General features: G+C 36.6%; 1 protein-coding gene and 1 pseudogene across 2 annotated transcripts in view; both read right to left on the bottom strand.

Moving 5' to 3' along the window:
- Positions 1-21,436, bottom strand: part of P4HA1 (prolyl 4-hydroxylase subunit alpha 1) — a 77,445-nt gene that overhangs the window by 18,845 nt on the left and 37,164 nt on the right. The window contains exons 8-9 of one of the 2 annotated variants that reach the window (XM_059169967.1): positions 18,336-18,512; positions 16,008-16,078 (exon numbers count right to left, since the gene is read on the bottom strand). In XM_059169967.1, coding sequence (XP_059025950.1) covers positions 16,008-16,078; positions 18,336-18,512 — 248 coding nt within the window. Of the gene's footprint in view, positions 1-14,909; positions 14,981-16,007; positions 16,079-18,335; positions 18,513-21,436 lie in introns of both variants that reach the window. The other variant, XM_059169966.1, reaches the window with a different exon arrangement.
- LOC131828837 (enolase-phosphatase E1-like) lies at positions 2-14,898 on the bottom strand (annotated as a pseudogene).

Raw genomic sequence — 21,436 nt, 5'->3', positions numbered from 1 at the left:
AAGAAGAAAATATTACTTATTACGTTTCAATACAGAAAGACTAATAGCCATCATTTTAAAAGCCAAAAAATATGGGACATTAAGCCTTTATCTATAAGCATTTAGTTGGCCTGCTTGTTTGATACTACTACACGATGTTGTAATTTTTTTAAAAAATGCTACATTTTACAGTTAAAGGTTAGAAAAGAAAAAGCATTTGTTAGAGAGTTTCTTTGGACACAGTTGGATTAATGTATGAAGGCTATATAGGGCTATTACATTAAGAATTCTTAAAAATTCTGTAAAAATACATACCAAAGTGAAAACAATTTTTCTTTTTACAAAAGGTATTAAGAACTGACTGGGGTGGAGGTCATAGGGTTTTTACCTGATTTATATAGTATAAATATTTTATAAGAAAAAAAATTCATGCAGGGACATTTGGGTGGCTCAGTCAGTTAAGCATATGACTCTTGATTTCGGCTCAGGTCATGATGCTCAGTGGGGAGTCTGCTTTGGATTCTCTCTCCCTCCCCCTAACCCCTCATCCTGCTCACACATTCTTTCTCTCTAAATTAAATAAATCTTTAAAAAAAAGAAAAGAAAAAAATTCATGTGTTACTTGCATAAATAAAAATAATTTTTAAAGATATCAAAACACGCTCAGTAGGACGACTATAAGAAAAACAGGTGGACAGGGGCACCTGGGTGGCTCAGTGTTCAACTTTTAGCTCAGAGCCTGATCTTGGGGTCTTGAGTTTAACCCCCATGTTGGGTTCCATGCTGGGCGTGGAGCCTACTTAAAAAGATAGACAATAACACGTGCTGGTGAGAATGTGAAGAAAGCCTCAGACATTGCTGGTAGGAATGTAAAAATGGTACAGCCACTTTGGAATACAGTTTAGCAGTTCCTCAAACTGTTAAACATACAGTTACCATATGACTCAGCAACTCCACTTCCAGGTATATACCCAAGAGAAATTAAAACGTAAGTTTGTAAGTTCATACAAAAACTTGTACATGAATGTTCACAGCAGCATTATTAATAATGGCCAAAAAGTGGAAATAATCCAAATGTTCACCAATTGATAAGTAATACATAAAATGTGATATATCCGTATGATGGATATTCGTGCCCTGAAAACGAATCAGATACTGATACTGATATGTTTAATACCATGAAAACATGGTATTAAATAAATAAGATATAAAAGACCAGATACTATGATTCCATTTATAGGAAATATCCAGAATAGGCAAATCAACAGAAAGAGAAAGTAGATGATTGGCTGCCAGAGGAAGGAGAAATGGGGAGTCACTGCCAATAAATACAGGCTTTCTTTTTGGGGTGATGGGAATGTTTGGAAATTAGATAATGGTAAAGGATGCACAACAAAAAGACTAAAAACCACTGAACTGTACACTTCAAAGAGTGAATTTTATGGTATGGGAACTACAGCTAAATAAAAAAGGTCACACCAAATTAAACTATCTCCTTTGCATATGCTTTTTTCCTGGTCTATCAGCCTTTTTCCTTCTTCACTTCTCTCATCAACCTGATTTCATGATCCATCATTTCAACAACATTCTCGCTAAATGCCTAAATTAAACTGTCTGGCAAAAATACTATCCTCAATGAATTTTCTTCTCTAAGCTCATACCTGTGTTACCAAACCCTGCTGGAAAAAGTCATGAAATAGGACAAATGTGTTTCCACTGATAATTCAAGAATATCAACTTCAAATGGGACCTTCCTACTCCTACTCTAAACCCACCTCAGCTTCCCCAGTCTCTCAGTACATACCCCCTACTACTTCAAAGAAAACAGAAACCATACAATCTACCTACATTTGCATCTGTCTGTTCTTTTGGTTCATCTGGCCCCTTCATTCTAGTTCCAAAGAGGAAACTTCTCTCCATAATCTAAGGTTAATCCTCTGCCTTAGATTCTATAATTTTCTGACATTTTAGGAAGCATAAATCATTGATTAGCCCTTTTCTCTCCTACATAATCAGCTTTCCTTCCAATTCCTCCCACAGCTTTTAATTGAGCTTAAGTCTCCCTTCCCTTAAATAAATAAATAAACACTGGGTGCCTGGATGGCTCAGCTGGTTAAATGTCTGCCTTTGGCTTAGGTTATGATCTCAGGGTCCTGGGATCAAGTCCTGCATCAGGCTCGCTGCTTGGTGTGGAGTCTGCTTCTCTCTCTACCCTTCGCCCCACTTGTGTGCTTACTTGCTCTCTCAAATTTTTTAAAAATGTTTTAAAAACAAACAAACAAACATTGAAAATTCTCTCCCTCAGGGACCTGGTGGCACAGTGGGCTAAGTGTCTGACTTCAGCTCAGGTCATGATCCAGGGTCCTGGAATCAAGCCCCGAATCATACTCCCTGCTCAGCAAGGAGTCGGCTTGTCCCTCTGCTCCTCCTCCTACTTATGCTTGTTCACTCTCTCTCAAATAAAATCTTAAAAAAAAAAAATTCTTTCTCTCAAGGCCTGTCTTCCTCCAGCTACCAACCTCTTTTTCCTCCCTCTGTAAGGCAACTTTTTCCACAGACTTCATTTCTATTTTAAGATTTTATTTTTAAGTAATCTCTACACCCATTGTGGGGCTTGAGCTTACAACCCCAAGATTAAGAGTTCGACCAACTGAGCCAGCCAAGAGCCCCAATTCTTCCTTTCTTAATCCATTCCAATCTAGCTTCATTCCCTTACCACTCCATCAAAACTGTTTTTGCTAATATCACCCATAACTACTGTGCTACTAAAGCTAACAAGATTTTTCCAATTCTTCCTGTATTTGCTCTTTTAGTCATAGCTAACTGTTCATCCTTCTTGAAACTCCTCTTCACTAATTCTCCAGGATTCCTTCAGTCTCTCTGGTTGCTCAGCTTTGGTCTCCTTTGTAGGCTCTCCCACTTATTGTGTCTCTCTCCAGGTGCCCCAGCATCACTTCTTGAAGAACATGTTCCATCTAACCCCAAGGCTAGTGCACATGCTCTTCTCTCTGCCCAGAATATTCTTTTTCACTCTGCAAAGATCACACTTTAGATTGTCATTTTAGTCATCCATCCTTCTTCAGAGAAGACTTCCTTGTTTCCTCCCTATCAAAACTGCTTTATTTTTATTAAGAGGAAAAGGAAGGAGGAGGAAAAGGTTGTTTTTCCTAATCACAACATTAAATTGACATGACATGCTATTAGAACTGAACCAGGATAGGGGCGCCTGGGTGGCTCAGTCAGTTAAGCAGCTGCCTTTGGCTCAAGTCATGATTCTTTATGTTCTATAGTTCTAGATCCTATGTAGTTCTATCAACTATACTTGGCCCTCAGTAGGGGTTAGTGTTGTAGTTTCAAACAACTTTTATAGAAATAAATTTTAAAGTAAGTTTTAATTTCACTGAATGGAGATTTTTATCACTCATGTACCTGCAGAAAGTAATTCAAGCACATACATATTTGCCTACATATGTGCGTGTATATATGTGTTTCTAAAGTAAGCTACTTTTACCATTAAAATAAACTAGACCACAGGGACAAACTATGAGAAACAGTTTGTACTCCTTAGAAATTCTTTTCTAGGTTGAAAAGAATAAGTAGTTTGCTGAATGATCTGATGGAAGCTATAGGCTTTTCATCATTTCTTAACTACACCTAGCCATGTCTCACCACCATTGCTGCTACACGCATGTCCACTTCCTCAGCAGCATGAGCCTCTAATGTGTCAAAAAAACAGGTGGTTGCTGACCGAGCATTCAATGCTGCTTGCAGTCTGTCAATAACTGTCTCCATTTTATGTCCATTCTTGGCATCAAGGAAACTACCCACAAGCTCAAGAATATCTTCCTTTGTAAATGCACGTCGTAGTTTCTGTGCTTCTACCTCCCCGAAGAATAGATATACACCATCATCCCAGCTTTTCTCCATTTCCTAGCCACAAGAATGCCATCTTATTCTTATTCTATCTTATTCTCCCAGCTGTAAAATGCTGCCTTTCACATGAAGCCTTGCATTTGTGTCAGTAGCACGGTCTTTCCATCCAGAGATGTCTAGCAGCACACATTATCTACCACAGTCTGGATCATCTACTGCAGACTATCCACCCCATTCCCAGATGCTGCAGAGGTCAAAATACCCTAACCTAATGGGAATCCTCTTCAGCTTGTTACCTCAGAAGGCTGATGTCCTGCTGGCACTCTTCCTTCCAAGAGGGAAGAAGTATTTTCCTCTGCAATTAATTCTTAACATTTTCTCTGATATAAGGAAATGAGATGCTCTTCACAAAAGCAATCACACTTGTAGTACTTTTGATATATAACAAGACCACAGTGACTTCGGTGGGCACCTGCTGGATGCTACTATGGGAATCACCCTTGAACCAGAAGGTGCAGGGTGGTGGTAGCTGTATCCACAGAAACATTCATCTCAGAGCTGGCAACTGCCTGCAACTGAGCACATCTGGGAGAGGCTACCTCCATGTCCCTGAAGTGGAGAAGACAGCTGCCCCTATGTTTTTATAGCACTATATATCTTACTTTGTAGAATTTATCACAGTAACTGTATATTAATTTATTGTTTAATTAAGGTAAGATGTCTTCATTCAACTACTAGTCCCAAATACATATAAATTTTGCCTGGTTTTGCTCACCATTATATCCACAGAGCCTATTTCAGTGCCTAGCATATAGCAGATGCTCAATAAATATATGCTGAATGAAGAATTATAGAGACTTCTCAGAACTAATTCAAGATTTATTCTATTTTATCATAATTACTTGTCTGGTGATCCCTTGCAAATTTATATGGACTGGCTGAGTAGAATTCCTCAGTGTAGCAGAAGTAGGAGGGATTCAAGAATTTTGCTATTATAAAGGGTGTAGCAGATAAATATACTAGGAATTTATTTCTCCAAATTCTGAGTTCCTAGTAGAACTAGGAGCTAATCTAGTCTGTCAGTGTACCTGTCTTTCTAACCAGCAACAATCTGATAGATTTTTAAGTTTATAATCCACAAACTACTAATTTTTTATAGATAACTACAACACAAAACTGGCAAGTATACTATTAAAATTTCAGGGGCACCTGGGTGGCGCAGTTGTTTATGCAACCAACTCAGTTTTGGTTCAGGTCATGACCTCAGGGTTGTGAGATCAAGCATGTGGTTCCATGCTCAGCACTGAGTCTGCTGGAGATTCTCTCTCCTTCTCCTTCTGCCCCTCCCCCTGTTCATGCACGCTTGCTTGCTCGCTCGCTCTCTCTCTCTCAAAATAAATATCTTTTCAAAAATTCAAACCAGATGCATCTTGAGACTTTTTCCTATTCCATCCTAGAACCTATCACCCACCAAGAACCTGTCTCCTACTTCTGTTGCCCTCAACTTCCTTCCCTGCTACCACAAGCATCTATTCCTGTTTTCTCTTAGACTTTGGCAGAAGCATCATCCTTCAGCCTTACAGAGATTGGATCTTTACACTTTTGAAACCTACCTTTCTAAGTCAAATTGCTGCCAGCCAGAAAGACAGGTACCCTAACATACTAGATTAGCTCCTAGTTCCACTAGGAACTCCGTCAGAATAGGAAGAAGGAAGTCGTAACTCAATTTATCAATTACTTCCTCTCTTTCTGTCTTTAATCTTTTCTTTGACAATGCTTACTCTTCAGCCTAAAGCTTCCTGCTACCAAGAACGCCTTCACTTTTGCTAGTCTTAAAAATTACCATGCCAGTCTTTCACTTTACACTTTTAAAATTATAAAAGCAAGAAATGTGGGGCATCTGCATAACTCAGTTAAGCATTGAACTCCTGATCTCAGCTCAATTCCTGAACTCAAGCTCTTGAGTTTAAGCCCAATATATGTATGTATGTATGTTATGTGTGTGTGTGTGTGTGTGTGTGTGTGTGTATGTACGAAAGCAAGAAACATCTGTTATATTCAACAAACCGTCCTGGGACAATTGATAACCACATGCAAAATAAAGAAGCTGGGCTCCCTAACTCGTATCTTTTTAAAAAAAAACAAAAAACAAACAAAAAAAGAACTCAAAAGGGATTAAAGACCTAAATGTAAAAGCTAAAATTATAAACTCTTAGAAAAAAAACTGTAAGTGTAAATCTTTGTGATCTTAGACACTAGTTTAGCTATTATATTAGAAGTAAAAGCAACAACAACAACAAAATAAACTGGGTATCCTCAAAAAATTTTGTGCTTCAAAGGACACCATCAAGAAAGCAAAAAAACCAACTCAGAGAATGAAAGAAAATTTCTGCAAATCAAATGTCTGACTTGTGTCTAAAATATATAAAAAGGCGGGGCGCCTGGGTGGCTCAGTGGGTTAAGCCGCTGCTTTCGGCTCGGGTCATGATCTCAGGGTCCTGGGATCGAGTCCCACATCGGGCTCTCTGCTCAGCAGGGAGCCTGCTTCCCTCTCTCTCTCTCTGCCTGCCTCTCCATCTACTTGTGATTTCTCTCTGTCAAATAAATAAATAAAATCTTAATAAATAAATAAATAAATAAAATATATAAAAAGGCACGTGGGTGGCTCAGTGGGGTAAGCCTCTGCCTTTGGCTCAGGTCATGATCTCAGGGGTCTGGGATCAGCACTGCATTAGGCTCTCTGCTCAGCAGGTAGCCTGTTTCCCCCCCTCTCTGCCTGCCTCTCTAACTACTTGTGATCTTTCTCTCTCTGCCAAATAAGTAAATAAAATCTTTTAAAAAAATAAATAAAATGTATACAGAACTATTACCACTGGGGCACCTGAGTGACTCAGTTATTAAGCATCTGCCTTTGGCTCAGGTCATGATCCCAGAGTCCTGGGATCCGCCCCACATTGGGCTCCCTGCTCAGTAGGAAGCCTGCTTCTCCCTCTCCTACTCCCTCTGCTTGTGTTCCCTCTCTCACTGTCTCTGTCAAATAAATAAAATCTTAAAAAAAAAGAACTAATACCACTATAAAAGACAACTCAATTAAAAAATGGGCAAAGGATCTAAATAGTCTCCAAAGAAAATATACAAATGGCAATAAGCACATGGAAAGATGCTCAACATCATTAGCCACTGGTAAATGGAAATCAAAACCACAATGAGATAGCATATCACACCCACTAGGATGGCTATAATCATCGAAAAGACAGCAAAAAGTGTTGACGAGGATGTAAAGAAACTGGAATAACCCATATGTTGCTGGTAGGATTATAAAATGGTACTGCCACTTTGGAAAAGTTTGGCAGTTCCTCAAATGGATAAATATAAAGATACCATATGACCTAGCAATTTCAGTCCTAGGTATATTCCCAAGAGAAATTTAAACTTATGTTCACATAAAAAGTTATACAGGAATGTTCAGAGCATCATTGTTCATAATAGCCAAAAAGTAGAAACAACTTAACTCTCTATCAACAGATGAAAAGATAAAATACAGTATATCCATACATGGAATATTATTCAACCGTGAAAAGGAATGAGGTACAGATACCTACATCAACATCAATGAACCTTACAAATATGGCAAGTAAAAGAAGGCAGATTCAAAAGGCCACATGTTATATGATTTTGTTTGTGGGCAATATCCAGAACAGGGCACCTGGGTGGCTCAGTCAGTTAAGTGTCTGACTTCAGCTCTGGCCATGGCCTCAGGATTCTGGGATAGAGCCCTGCGTTGGGGCACAACAGGGACAGCAGGGAGTTTGCTTGTCTCTCTCCCTTTGCCCATCCCCCTGCTCATGCTCTCTTTCATACAGATAAATAAAATCTTAAAAAAAAAAAATCAGTTAACACGCAAATCCGTAAAGATAGAAAGTAGATTAGTGGTCACCCAGGGCTGAGCTGGGGTGGAGTGGGGGAGCTAAGGATTGGGTACTTATTGCTAAGGAGTGCAAAATTTCTCTTTCAGGTAATGAAAATGTTCTAAAATTCAATGTGGTGAGGTCGCCTGGGTGGCTCAGCCAGTTAAGCCTCCAGCTCAGGTCATGATCCCAGAGTCCTGGGATTGAGCCGCACATCAGGCTTCCTGCTCAATGGGTAGCCTACTTCTCACCACCTGCGCTCTCTCACACTCTCAAATGAATAAATAAACAAAATCTTCTAAGAAATAAAATAAAATTCATTGTGCTAAAAGCCACTTAACTGTACATTAGCAACCAATGAACTGTATGGTTTGTGTATCTCCCAATAAAGAAATACTTATAAAAATTTCAAACAATGCAAAAATATACAAAATCCCTCTTCTAGTCCCACTCCTTACAGATAAACCGTACATTGTAACAAATTGGTACATATCCTCTCAATATTTCTCCCTGTGAATAAACAAATATACAAAGAGAGTTTTTCAAGAAATACTAATCTACTCGTCTTCCAATCTCCCACATCAATATACATATTCACTTTTTCCCCCTGAAAGTACTTCTGACATCTTTCTAAAGCAACACATAAAGCACTACTTCAGTTTAAAAAAGATATTGTGGTAGAAAATATGTAACATACAATTTACCATTTAACCCATTTTTATTTTTATTTTTAAAAAGATTTTATTAGGGCGCCTGGGTGGCTCAGTGGGTTAAGCCGCTGCCTTCGGCTCAGGTCATGATCTCAGGGTCCTGGGATCGAGTCCCGCATCGGGCTCTCTGCTCGGCAGGGAGCCTGCTTCCTCCTCTCTCTCTCTGCCTGCCTCTCTGCCTATTTGTAATCTCTGTCTGTCAAATAAAATAAATAAAATCTTTTAAAAAAAAATAAATAAATAAAAAGATTTTATTATTTAACAGAGATCACAAGTAGGCAGAGAGGCAGGCAGAGAAAGGGGAAGTGGGGTAGAAGGCTCCCCGCCGAGCAGAGAACCCCATGTGGGGCTCCATCCCAGGACTCTGGGATCATGACCTGAGCTGAAAGCAGAGGCTTTAACCCACTGAGCCACCCAGGCACCCCCATTTAGCCCAATTTTTAAATGTAAAATTCAATAGCATTCACAAAGTTGTACAATGATCACCAATATTTTCAGAACTTTTTATCATCCCAAACACTCTGTACCCATTAAACAATAATTTGCCATTTCTCTCTCCTCCCAGCCCTTGGTAACCTCTAATCCACTTTTTCTCTGCACGGGTGTTTCATTCTAACACCTTCCATAAACAGAACCACATAATATTTGCCCTTTTGTGTCTTATTTCATTTGGTATAGTATCCTCAAGGTTCATCCATATTGCGCATATACCAGAATTCCATTCCTTTTTAAGGCTGGATAATATTCCATTATAAGGATATACAACATTTTGTTTATCTATTCATCCATGAATGCACACCTGCATTCCACCTTTTGGCTACTGTGAATAATGCTGTTATGAACATGGATGTACAAGTACCTGCTTGAGTCCCTCCTTTCAATTCTTTTGGGTATATACCTAGCAGTGGAATTTCTGGATCAAATAGTGACCCTATGTTTTAGCTTTTTGAGGAAATAACAGACTCTTTTCCATAACAACTATTATCACTTTACATTCCCATTCCAGTGGGTTTTTTTTTTAGGTACTGCTTTTCATTCTTTTTTAAATTTTTTTTTTAAAGATTGTATTTATTTGAGAGAGAAAATGAGGAAGAGCACAGAGAAGAGTATGGGAGAAGCAGACTCCCTGCTGAACAGAGAATGCGGCATCAGGCTTGATGCCAGGACCCTGAGATCATGACCTAAGTCAATGGCAGATGCTTAACTGACTGAGCCACCCAGGCACCCCCATTTTTTTTTGCCCTTTTTAAATATTTATTTATTTATTTGAGAAAGAGAGAGAGAGAGAATCCCAAGCAGACTCTACTCCAAGGGCAGAACCTGACTCAGGGCTCCATCTCATGACCCCAACATTATAACCTGAGCCAAAATGAAGATTCGAATACTCAGCAGAGCCACGCAGGTGCTCCTGCTTTTCATTTTAAAATAAAGTATCTTTACTTCCAAAATGACCATGAAGGTCTACCAATAAAGCACTGGTTAAATAAGGTTATTTCTACTTTTTCTCCCTTACAAATAATACTGTAATGAAAATTTTTGTGTATTTTTGCACACTTGTGGGACTATCTCTGTAGGTTAAACTCCTAGATGTGGAACTGCTAGATGACTTTTGCATTTTGATGAATGATATCAAACTGTTCTCCCATAAAGTATTTTACACTTTTCCCGTATGTTTATAAGTGCCCATTTCAGAAAATACTTGCCAGTATCAATCTTTTTCATTTTTGCCAATCTTAAAAGGAAAAATATTTTATTTAGATTTTTTTTAAAGTCTTATTTTGCACTTTTAGTTATACCATAAATGATCTCAATGGAAAGTCTGAGGCTTAGCACTTAAAGTTGTTAATGATTAATGGTTAAAAAATAAAGTGTTATCTTAATTGTGTTCTGTTACTGTCACTAGAGAGGAAAATAAACTCTATTTATGTATATAAAGTTATTACATTTAATTTGACTTTCACCTGAAATCTTCTCCAAAATATAATAAAAGGTTCTCTTTAGCTGGAGAACTCTAAGTTTAATACATTTCATTCACCTGGATCCCAACTCCTAAATCTGTCTTCAGCAACACTGTTATAGATCTATCAGGTAATATAAGAAATTAGCCATGAATTTATATTATAACATTGCTCAAAAGTTCAGTGGACACTGAGGATACTGTAACATGTATTAACTGTCTATTCTTTAGGATTTGGAAGTCTTTTTCCTACATTAAATTAAATCAACAGAAATCAAGATTCTTTCTTCTAAGTACTCCGTGTTTTTAACCAAGTTAGAATGTAAAGTTATAGTATTTTCCATTACTAATTAGGTAACACAGACAATATTCCTTTTGGTCTTAATCACAGGAATCCCAAATCTCAGTAGTACATTCAAGGTAATGTTTCAACATTTCTTTTTCTTCTAATATGTGATTTTTTTATAGTATTACTGGAATGCTTTTTTTTTTTTTTTCTTTTTTAAGTAGGCTCCACACCCCACAACACGGGGCTTGAACTTACAATCCCAAGATCAAGATCTAAGCTGAGATCAAGAATTGGGCACTTAACCAACAGAGTCACCCACATACCCCTGGACTGTTCTGAGTAAGGAGCAACATTCTCACACTGCATGATTATATTTCTAATATATGAATAAAGACATCATGTTCAAGTAAATAGCCCATCATTTTGGAGGTTTTGGAGCTTATTACAAAACTTCCAAAGGAAAATGCAAGTTATATAATTTGCACTACCTTCTTCTTCTAACCCAACGTAAGTGAAAACTGAATTTTACAATTAGCTAATATAAAAACTGTGTGATTTTTTTCCAAAGGCAAAAAATAATTCAGGACTCTAAGTGCCAGTTACAGCGAGCAAACTTTCAATAATTCTTCTATAAGTGCTTGATGGTAAACAAAGAAAGGCCAATCATCTAGCCTGGGAATTTATCCTGGCCCTTTGGTTCCTAGTGGGATAATTATACAATCATACCATAGATCTGTCCTTTTCAGTTACCTCAATCTGAAAAACACTGTTCAATCTAACAGAGGGTAATGTTGTTGTTAAATGTGATTCCAATTTAAAAAAATATCTGAAATATTCCAAGGTATTTGTATTTGCCCCATACTATAAAATATTAATATGTTTTAATATCGTATTTGTTCCTTATATACATGGGTAAATTAAGTCTTAAGCATAAGAAAATGTCATATTATAGGAAATCTGTGTATCAGAGTAAGAAAATGAAAACCACTTCTAAAATTAACTTATCAGAATCAAAGAAGCTTTTTCTACCACACTAGATTGTTTATTTGCATATCCCTTAATATTACTTTAACCGGACTTTATGAGCTCAGATAACTAAACTATCTTTTCAGAGCATGTAACTCAATATTTACTTTTCCAAAACTAAAATTCCGTTTTTCTGCTTTAGCCAAAATTATCAGCATCTCCATTAGTAAGCTGTAGTACATTTTTAGGTTTTTTTGTCTGTTTGTTTTTTAATAATGGAAAGGACAGAGATGACTTACCGAAAGTTCAGAGATAGTCAATGAAGTAAATAAACAGTAATGGATTTCTACACATACTTTACCCAAATAAAATTCTATCTGCTAGGATGCTGGAACATATTTTTCCTTCCATGGAAGATGATGCAATCACTTGGAAATTTCTCAAAATACAGATATTTCAAATTCCCTTCTGGCCCATTCAAAATACAGATGTTCCCACAGCAAAAGGAACTACACTAACTGACATCAGTACACATAAACTTTTCTGTTTTACATTTGGGATGCCTTTTTCAGAGATACAATGTCTGAAGGCAACCTAAAACACTTGTTTATTTCACTTGTAGGAATCTTCAAAATTCCAATTCCAGTGATGGGTAGAAAATGTCTTGGCATAGCCAATAAATTCCCCAAACAGCAAAAACTTACTTGTTAAAATATGAAATGTTTAGGATATTTTATGGGCCAAATTCCTTCTTTAACAGTTAAGACCTCTCTCTCAACATACATATTTTATTTTTAAGAGACTTGTTGAACGATCTTCCTTAGGAGTAAATATGAGTGTGCTGTGGAATTCCACTGTTACTAGGTTTTCTGGAACACAAACACACACACACTGCATACTTTGCTGAGATTGGGTGAATTTATTCTGGTGTTAGTCTTTTAATGCTTCTAATGCTGGTGGCTAAAAGCCTTCTATTGACATTTATAATATAAAGTATGGTTGTATCTTTCTAAAAGTCCAGTAAAATTGCTTCTCAGAGTTATAAAATTAGGATATTTTAAAAATAAGCTTAAAATGTTTAGAAATATTTCGTTCTTGAGGAAAAAAGTCTGCAGATCACCTTTCCAAGAGTAATTTATTTTGCCTTACTGGTAAGAGTCCAATGACTCTGTGGGCTGGATATTTCTTCAAAAGGCCCATTGTATATATAAAATATTTCCAAAAAGGACTTCCAAAGAACTAAGTTCATGAAATTTTCTTTTATGTGCTTCCTAAAAGCAATCAAATCTGGAGATTTTAGAAACAAGCCATGTGACAGTAAAAACGCCTAAAACCATGTAGTAATGTTGATAAAATACATAATGGCTTATCTTTAAAAAAATCAAGGGTTAATTTTTTAAGACATGAATAAGATTCTGTAATAGAGTGGAAAATTAGCTGAAGTTTAACTTGAAATTTAGAGTTAACTACAATGCACAGAAACATTATAAATCATGTATCAAAACATGATTCAAATTAATTTCAACAAATTCTTAAGTCTCCCTGAAATCAAAATCGTATAATAGAAGTTAAGTTTCCTTCATGTCTTCTCGTTTGCTGGGGCAGGTAGCACGGACCACATGGTTAGGAAACCAGGATATATGTGTGGGCATGCTGAAGGTTATTACCGTATGAAGGACATACAGCTTTGCCAAAAAGAGTAAGGAAACTGCGTTCTGTACAGCCTTCAAAGTACTTTTGCTATGACTTACAGCAATAATGTTCAAAATTTTTTTTTGTTTCAGTGACTCCTAAAATAGTTGTTAAATCTATGTATTCTCTGCACATTTTTTTAGTTGACAATTAAATTTTTCATCAAATAGTTTCAAAGAATTTAATTATGGTATACTGAAATAGTGGTAATTTCTAAAAAATTATCTTTTTTAAATGTATCCAGTGGAATCTAAATACCACAATGATCTGATGCCCACTATGATCCACTTTAACAAAAATACATGAATGAAGTTTTTTTTTTAGTACTTGGGCAATTTCGTATCATTCTTTTTCTTCCCCCTTGAATTGCATTTTCATTCCATTCTTATCTTAGAATAGTGGCTCTCAACATGGGTGGAGAGGTGAAGTCTCTGGGGGTGATGGTGGGAATTCTGCCTACGAGGGAACATTTGGCAATGTCTGGAGACATTTTTGATTGTCGCGACTGGGATGAAGGGCGTTACTGGCATCTAGTGGGTGCCAGCGATGCTGCTAAACGTCATACAAAGCTATGACAACCCCTAACAACAAAGAATTACCTGATCCAAAATGTCAATAGTGCTGAGGTTGAGAAGCCCTGTCCTACAGAAATAAATTCTATGCCTGAAAGTCTTTTATTACATTATACTTGTCTACAACAAGAATACTTTTGTAAATTGATAAAAATATAAATTCCTCTAACATAAAGATCTAATTGTTAAAAATAATGTCTTCTGGAATGAATTACTACAATTATCATTAGCACACATTAGTCTAAATAATGTGATTAAACTATCATTACCCAACATAAAAAGTAAAAATGTATTAAGATGTTTCTGATGAAATGGAAGAAGCTTATTTGGTTATTTTCAATACCCTCATTTTTAGGAGAGCTAAGAAATCTCCATTACATAAATAAGTAGATGGAAAAGGAGTTCTGTTGAAATAAAATCACTTATTCTGTGGGCTTCTAAGTTATATACATGAATTACACAGTAATCTGTTGAAAATTATTTCAGTGATCAGTTAATAAGTACATTCTCTTTAAACATTGTTAAAAGCACAGAATGTGAAACCAATTGGCTTAAAAAGGATTTGTAATGGACTCCTTCAAGGCATGCACTTTCTAAATACCTACAGCTATTCTGGTGACCCAGAAATTTTTAAACATTTGCTTTACTGTAGAAGCTAAATTAGGTCTTGTTTCTTTGAAGGTTCTTTGGGAACTTAACTTCAATATGAGAACACAACTTCACTTTTCAGGTGGGGTCTGGGGAGTCTCAACAGGCATTCTGAAATCTAGTAAGTTACTTCTGGAAAATATCTGTTAACTGTCCCATAACGTGTCTGTTTTTTAGTCTATAATGAAAATTCAGGCATGGTTGTCATGCCTAAAGCCTACGTCTTAGAAACCATACCAGGGTTTTATGAAAATTAGATTCTCAAGAAAGAAAATGGTTCAAATAGGACTAAAATTCTCTCCATTACTCCCTTACCTCTTAGATACTCTGTACTGTGCTGTGGTCAATTTTCCAGTCTCAGGGTCATGTACTGTAGCTCGGCTCAGCTACAAAAAAAGAGAAAGGACAAGGACTTACTCACGTAGCAGGCAATTTGGGGCTTTTGTTTGTTTTGCCAAGCCACAGGTGATTGGAAGAGTTCAGATTGGTCTGGACGGTAGGTAATGGTTTCAAATCAGCAAAAACACTTAGACAGGTGGCAATAAGAAAAGCCACTTCCAAATTAAGAGAAAATGGGTTGACATATTTTTGTTGTAGATTTATTGTCCTTTCACTTTTTTTTTTAAAAAAATCATTTGAAGCTGTATGTAAATGCTTTATAGCACTGGGTTTCACAGGAGCTTTCTCAGATCTAGAAGTTTAATGTCCTTTAAGTACTCTGACAAAAGAATAGTTAATAGTCTCCTTACTTTTTAAAACTCTCAGAGATAAAACTGTTAAGTCTCTTTGGTGAAGTAAAAGGCAAATAAGTTCTTGAGTAATAGTAGTTGGAAGACTGAGCTCAGAAGCATAACTCTGTGCTTTCCATTGCCAACTTTCTAGTCAGCAAGTTTTTTAAAATAAGTCCAACAGGAGGAATACAGATTACTCCAAATGACAATGGTATTTCACAAGATGAATGAACAAATGCCAATACGAATCACTATAAAGAATGATGTGAGTTCACTGCAGCATTTATGACTGTGAGAGATCTATATAAACAAAGACTACTCCCAGATTAATCCAAGCTGCGGTTTTTTCTTTTCTTTTTCTTTTTTTTTCCTCCTTTTGGCAAGAAAAAGGAAAAAGAAAATAAGAATCAAGCCATTTCCTGGAGATTTGATTCCTGACCTGAAGAGAAATGGAAAGCATATTAATTGCCTAAAAACAACAGACCAATTAAAGATTTAAAAAAAGAACTTCTAGTTAAAGGGAAAGACCTGTGAAACACAAAGCAGTTTATCCATGCGTATATAAATAGGCGGTGACTTGAGCTGGAGACTGAAAATGACCTACTTCCTTTCAATGAAAATTCCTGTAGGATGTACAAAACACTCATTAGAGGGCAAAATATGCAACATACACATCTCTTACCTTTTGCTAATTCTGTAATGTACCGTCTCCAAGTCTCCTGTTATTGGGTTTGAAATGGTGGCTCGCCTCAGCTGTGAAGCCAACCATCAAAATAGTTGCATTACAAAACAAAACAAAAATTGAATCACATTTATCCAGTCAGAATTCTGGGATTTTTACAAAGGAGGATGAAAAGAGAAAATAATTCCACAGACTTCCAGTCACCTTGTGTTGAGCCTTGAGAGACAGTTAGTGTTTTAGCTTTTCGTATTTTTTTTTTAAATTTTGTTTTTGCTTTGCATGAATGGAGGGTACACAAACAAAACAGATTAGAAATGAATTTCTTTCAGTGGTTGGAAGATGTGACTGTGTTCTAAAATTTGAAGTCTACAGTTCAATGGCTATCTGTAGTTAATGATCCATTTCCAACTTTTGATTTTAATTTTTTTAAGTGATGGAACTGTTTATAAAGGTTAATGTTGTCCAAAATTTGTTTCAAGGTCCATCTTTTCTTCCTTCAACATATCTGTTCATGTATTTCGCATATTCAGTGAAATAATATTGGACTTAGCAGAGGCAGATGAAAAGAACTCACAAATGTACAAAAACAGTAGGAAAGAGTGGAGAGTGAAGATGATGACTTCAAACCAAAAAAAAAATGATGATCCTGAGATTAACTAGAGTATATAATTTTTACTGGCATTGAGTTTTTTGGTTAAAATATTCCAAATAAGGCATCCCCTTTGAAGACTGAGGCCTCTGAATCCAGAGATGTAAGACTTGCCCTCTAAAACTGAAATGAATTCTTAAAAAATATTCTACCAGGATATTTTGTTTTACTGGGTTTACTGACCACAAAGAATGGATTAAAACAGAAACTGAAAAGATGCTGACAGAATATGATGTGATATAAGTAGTGCTCTGTTTTAAAGATTTATAAGAATTCCCTTGGACAGTATCTATACATATTATACCAGTCTTTTTCACTTAAAATGTAATCTTTGGTTAAAAAAAAAGTAACAATTTGGAATAGTAAAACTTAACAGCAACAAAAATTCTGACTTTAAGTTTATTTTGAGTACAGATACCCAGATAATTAAATTTTTGTAATAAGGATCAGCATACTACAGCCCATGTGCCAAATTCAGCCTGCTGCCAGTTTTTGGAAATAAAGTTTTATTGAAATATAGCCACACTCATGTATATATTTCCTATGGTTTCTTTCACACTACAACATAGACTTTGTGACTTTGTGACATGGTATGGCCAGCAAAGCGTAAAACGTACTTATTATTTGCACCTTTACAGAAAAAATTTGTCAACTCCTATATAATGAGAGCACAGATGTGCCTAATGTTTATTTAACAATCTCTTTATAAAAGTGATGGCAGGGGGCGCCTGGGTGGCTCAGTGGGTTGAGCCTCTGCCTTCGGCTGGGGTCATGATCTCAAGGTCCTGGGATCAAGCCCCGCATCGGGCTGTCTGCTCAGCGGGGAGCCGGCTTCCCCCTCTCTCTTTGCCTGCCTCTCTGCCTACTTGTGATCTTTCTGTCAAATAAAAAATCTTTGGGGAAAAAAAAAAAGTGATGGCAGTCTGTATTACTAACAATGAGATCAAACAGGTTTTAAGAACAAGTTGATGGGAAAAAAGGCAAAAGCATAAAGGGTAGTCTTTCTCAAATTCTCATAAAAGAAGAACTTCTATGCTAAACACTAAGTTTATGGGATTGCATTTACATTAAATTGATATCCTTAATGAATACTAAATTCTACCTTTGAAACTAATAATACACTATATGTTAATTAAGTTGAATTTAAATTTAAAAAATTTTTTAAACTTGTTTTCCTTAAGAAAAATGATAGGAGTTAAATTCAGAAAACTATGATGTCCTCATTTCAAATTAGCATGATGCTTGTGCAATTGTATCTTTCCAGGAATACTGTGCCCAAAGCAAAATAAAAATACTTCAAGTATTCTTTCAGATAAAAATATAGAAGACAAAAGAAAAGCTGGTCTTTGATTAGCGTATGAGACTAATGTGTTTGAAAATACATACAAAACTTTTTCAGGAAGATGCTGAAACATCTTTGAATAAAAATCAGTGTGAATAAAAATTTCATAATTAAGTGCTTAAAACCCAGCTGCAGGGTATGTTATCTGTGTTAATAACAAACTGAGGAAAAACTAGTATAAATAGAGCTTATTTACAACTCTACTATGTTGTGACAACCTATCTAAAACTATTTATGGTGTTAATGCCATATTAATTATCATTTTTATAATCTTGCAAAGGCAAAACTGATACACAGTAGAGTAAATCAAGGAAAAAAAGAGAAAAAAATTATTTACCCTTGGTTTTGCTAGATCTTTGACAATTTCAATTTCTGCATCAGAAATAATATCATGGAAGCGAATAATACGGGGCTTGTCCCACTCATCCTCCTGTTTAGCTGGAGCCAGAATGAATTTAGGATTCCGGTTTCCATCATGGTAACGGCAAAAGAGTTTTTTCTGTCTCCGAGGAGTCTAAACATAAAGTTAAGAAAATGATAAAACATATTAGAGTAATAAGAATTTTAATGCTTGCTCCTATGCAAAAAAGAAACAATAATCATGCATGTGGATACAAAGAGCATTGATGGAAGAATATATAAAATACAGTACTCTGCAAGTATTTTGCATCAAACAGGACATCAAGATTTTAAAAGTTTTGGGGCACCTGGGTGGCTTAGTGGATTAAAGCCTCTGCCTTCGGCTCAGGTCATAACCCCAGGGTGCTGGGATCAAGCCCCCCACATTGGGCTCTCTGCTCAGCAGGGAGCCTGCTTCCCCCTCTCTCTGTCTCTGCCTGCCTCTCTGCCTACTTGTGATCTCCGTTTGTCAAATAAACAAATAAAATATTTTTTTAAAAAAATTTTTAAATATTTAGTTTAGTTATTTACTTGACAGAGAGATCACAAATAGGCAGAGAGGCAGGCAAAGACAGAGGAGGAAGCAGGCTCCCTGCTGAGCAGAGAGCCCCATGCGGAGCTTGATCCCAAGACCCTGGGATCATGACCGGAGCCCAAGGCAGAAGGCTTTAACCCACTGAGTCACCCAGGTGCCCCTATTTTTTTTTTAAGTTTTATTAATGATTATTTTCTGGGAGAGAATGGTAGGCCTTGAATAAGAAAAAAGGTAGGGTTTCACTTTTAACCCGTGTCTCATCAAAATAAAGTTCAGGTGTCTAAATATGAATGAAATAATGAAATATTTTATGAAAATATGAACGGAATGACCTGCATTGCTCCTAACTTCACAAACTAAGAAGGACCTAGAAAAAAGTTCTTAAAAGGAAAAACAAAATAAAACCTCTCCAGGTTTTCCTAAATACCTCGCTGTTAGATGCTTGCAGCATAAATAAATTGAGTTTTAAAAAACAAAGATGAAAATGAGTAATTCTGAAAAAGAGAAAATAACTTATTAAGGAAGGCAGGTGCTTTTACTGATGAGTATTAAAAATAGAGTCGGGGCACCTGGGTGGCTCAGTGGATTAAGCCTCTGCCTTTGGCTCGGTTCATGGTCTCAGGGTCCTGGGATCAAGCCCTGCATAGGGGTCTCTGCTCAGGGGGGAGCCTGCTTACCCCTCCCCCCTTTCTGCCTGCCTCTCTGCCTTCTTGTGATCTCTGTCAAATAAATAAGATCTTTTAAAAAATAAACAAATAAATAAATAAATAATAAAAAATAAAAATAGAGTCATTTCCAGGGCCCCTGGCTGGCTCAGTGGATTAAGCTTCTGCCTTCGGCTCAGGTCATATCTTGGGGCTCTCTGCTCAACTGGAGCCTGCTTCCCCCACCTCTCTCTGCCTGCCTCTCTATCTACTTGTATTCTCTCTCTCTCTGTCAAATAAATAAAATCTTCAAAAAAAAAAAGTCATTGACAAAACAAATAAATGTTCCTTTCAATGTATATTATATTAACTAAATAAACTACCCACTGCTGATTCTTCTCTTGATTAAACAAGTATATCATATATGAAGTAAAAATAATACTAGTTTTGGGTTTTTTTGAAGGTTTTATTTATTTGACAGTAAGAGCGCATAAGCAGGGGGAGCAGCAGAGGGAGAAGGAGAAGCAGGCTCCATTCCAGTATCCTGGGATCATGACCTGAGCCCAAGGCAGATGCTTAACCGACTGAACACTCAGGTGCCCCTACTCTGTTTTAATTATTAGCTAACCTACTAAGACAAATAATGATGCATGCTTATTCTCCATGTACTTTATTTACCTAGAGTCAAATCTAAAGGTTTGTTTATTCTAAGTCTTTGATACAATGATGAAGTGAATTTAACTATTATGATAATGAAGATGATCCTTGTTTTGGGGCAGAGTTGATGGGGTGTCACATCAACAAATTGGTAAATTAAGCAGACTTCTGTTTCATACCTGTGGTTCTATTTTGATCTCTTTTTCAAGAGTTATTAAAGGTGGGGCGCCTGGGTGGCTCAGTAGGTTAAAGCCTCTGCCTTTGGCTCAGGTCATGATCTCAGGGTGCTGGGATCAAGCCCCGCATCAGCAGGGAGCCTGCTTCCCCCTCTCTCTCTGCCTACCTCTCTGCCTACTTGTAATCTGTCTCTGTCAAAGAAATAAATAAAATCTTAAAAAAAAAGTTATTAAAGGTAATAAAGTATCTGCTTACTACTGGAAATTTGAACACTAACCAGATGTATGGTATTATGGAAATACGGTGCTTTTTTAGGTGTGACAATGGTTTTTCGGTTATTTTTTTGAGTCTTTATCTTCAATAGATATGTAATAAAATATTTAGATGTGAAACTTAAAAAAAAAGTTTCGTAAATCTTTTATAGAGTTTTATTATTCTTGTATTTATTCTTTAGCACTCAAAGCAAAAGTAAGCATGTTCTTCCAGGAGTCCATAAACTTAGTTCTCAAGTGTCAACATAGATATGATCTATGCATTTGCTGTTAGAGATTAAGTTGTCAATATTAAGTCCTCAAATATCAAGAAGTTGCCAATACCAAAAGGTACAGCCCAGCTTGAGTTTATGAGTAGCAGAAAAAAACCTGAAACACAATTCAAATGTTTACATTTTTTTTTTTTTAATTTTATTTATTTGACAGAGAGAGATCACAAGTAGGCAGAAAGGCAGGCGGTGGGGGGGGGGAGCAGGCTCCCTGCTGAGCAGAGAGCCCAATGTGGGACTCGATCCCAGCACCCTGAGATCATGACCTGAGCCGAAGGCAATGGCTTAACCCACTGAGCCACCCAGGTGCCCCAAATGTTTACATTTAAAAGTACTTCAAAAATTCACTAATTCCTTCTATATATGCCTGCATTCAACTGAAAACTAGTACCACATGATACACCTTAAAAAAGGGTTCCATGCAAGATCAATTAATGTTGGGAAGTAATGTATAACATATCCATAATGTACATTATCATAAAAAG

This window comes from Mustela lutreola, chromosome 4, assembly GCF_030435805.1.
Source record: "Mustela lutreola isolate mMusLut2 chromosome 4, mMusLut2.pri, whole genome shotgun sequence".
Taxonomy (NCBI): Eukaryota; Metazoa; Chordata; class Mammalia; order Carnivora; family Mustelidae; genus Mustela; species Mustela lutreola.
The sequence above is the reverse complement of the archived record's forward strand: the minus strand, read 5'-3'. Positions and strand labels throughout refer to the sequence as shown.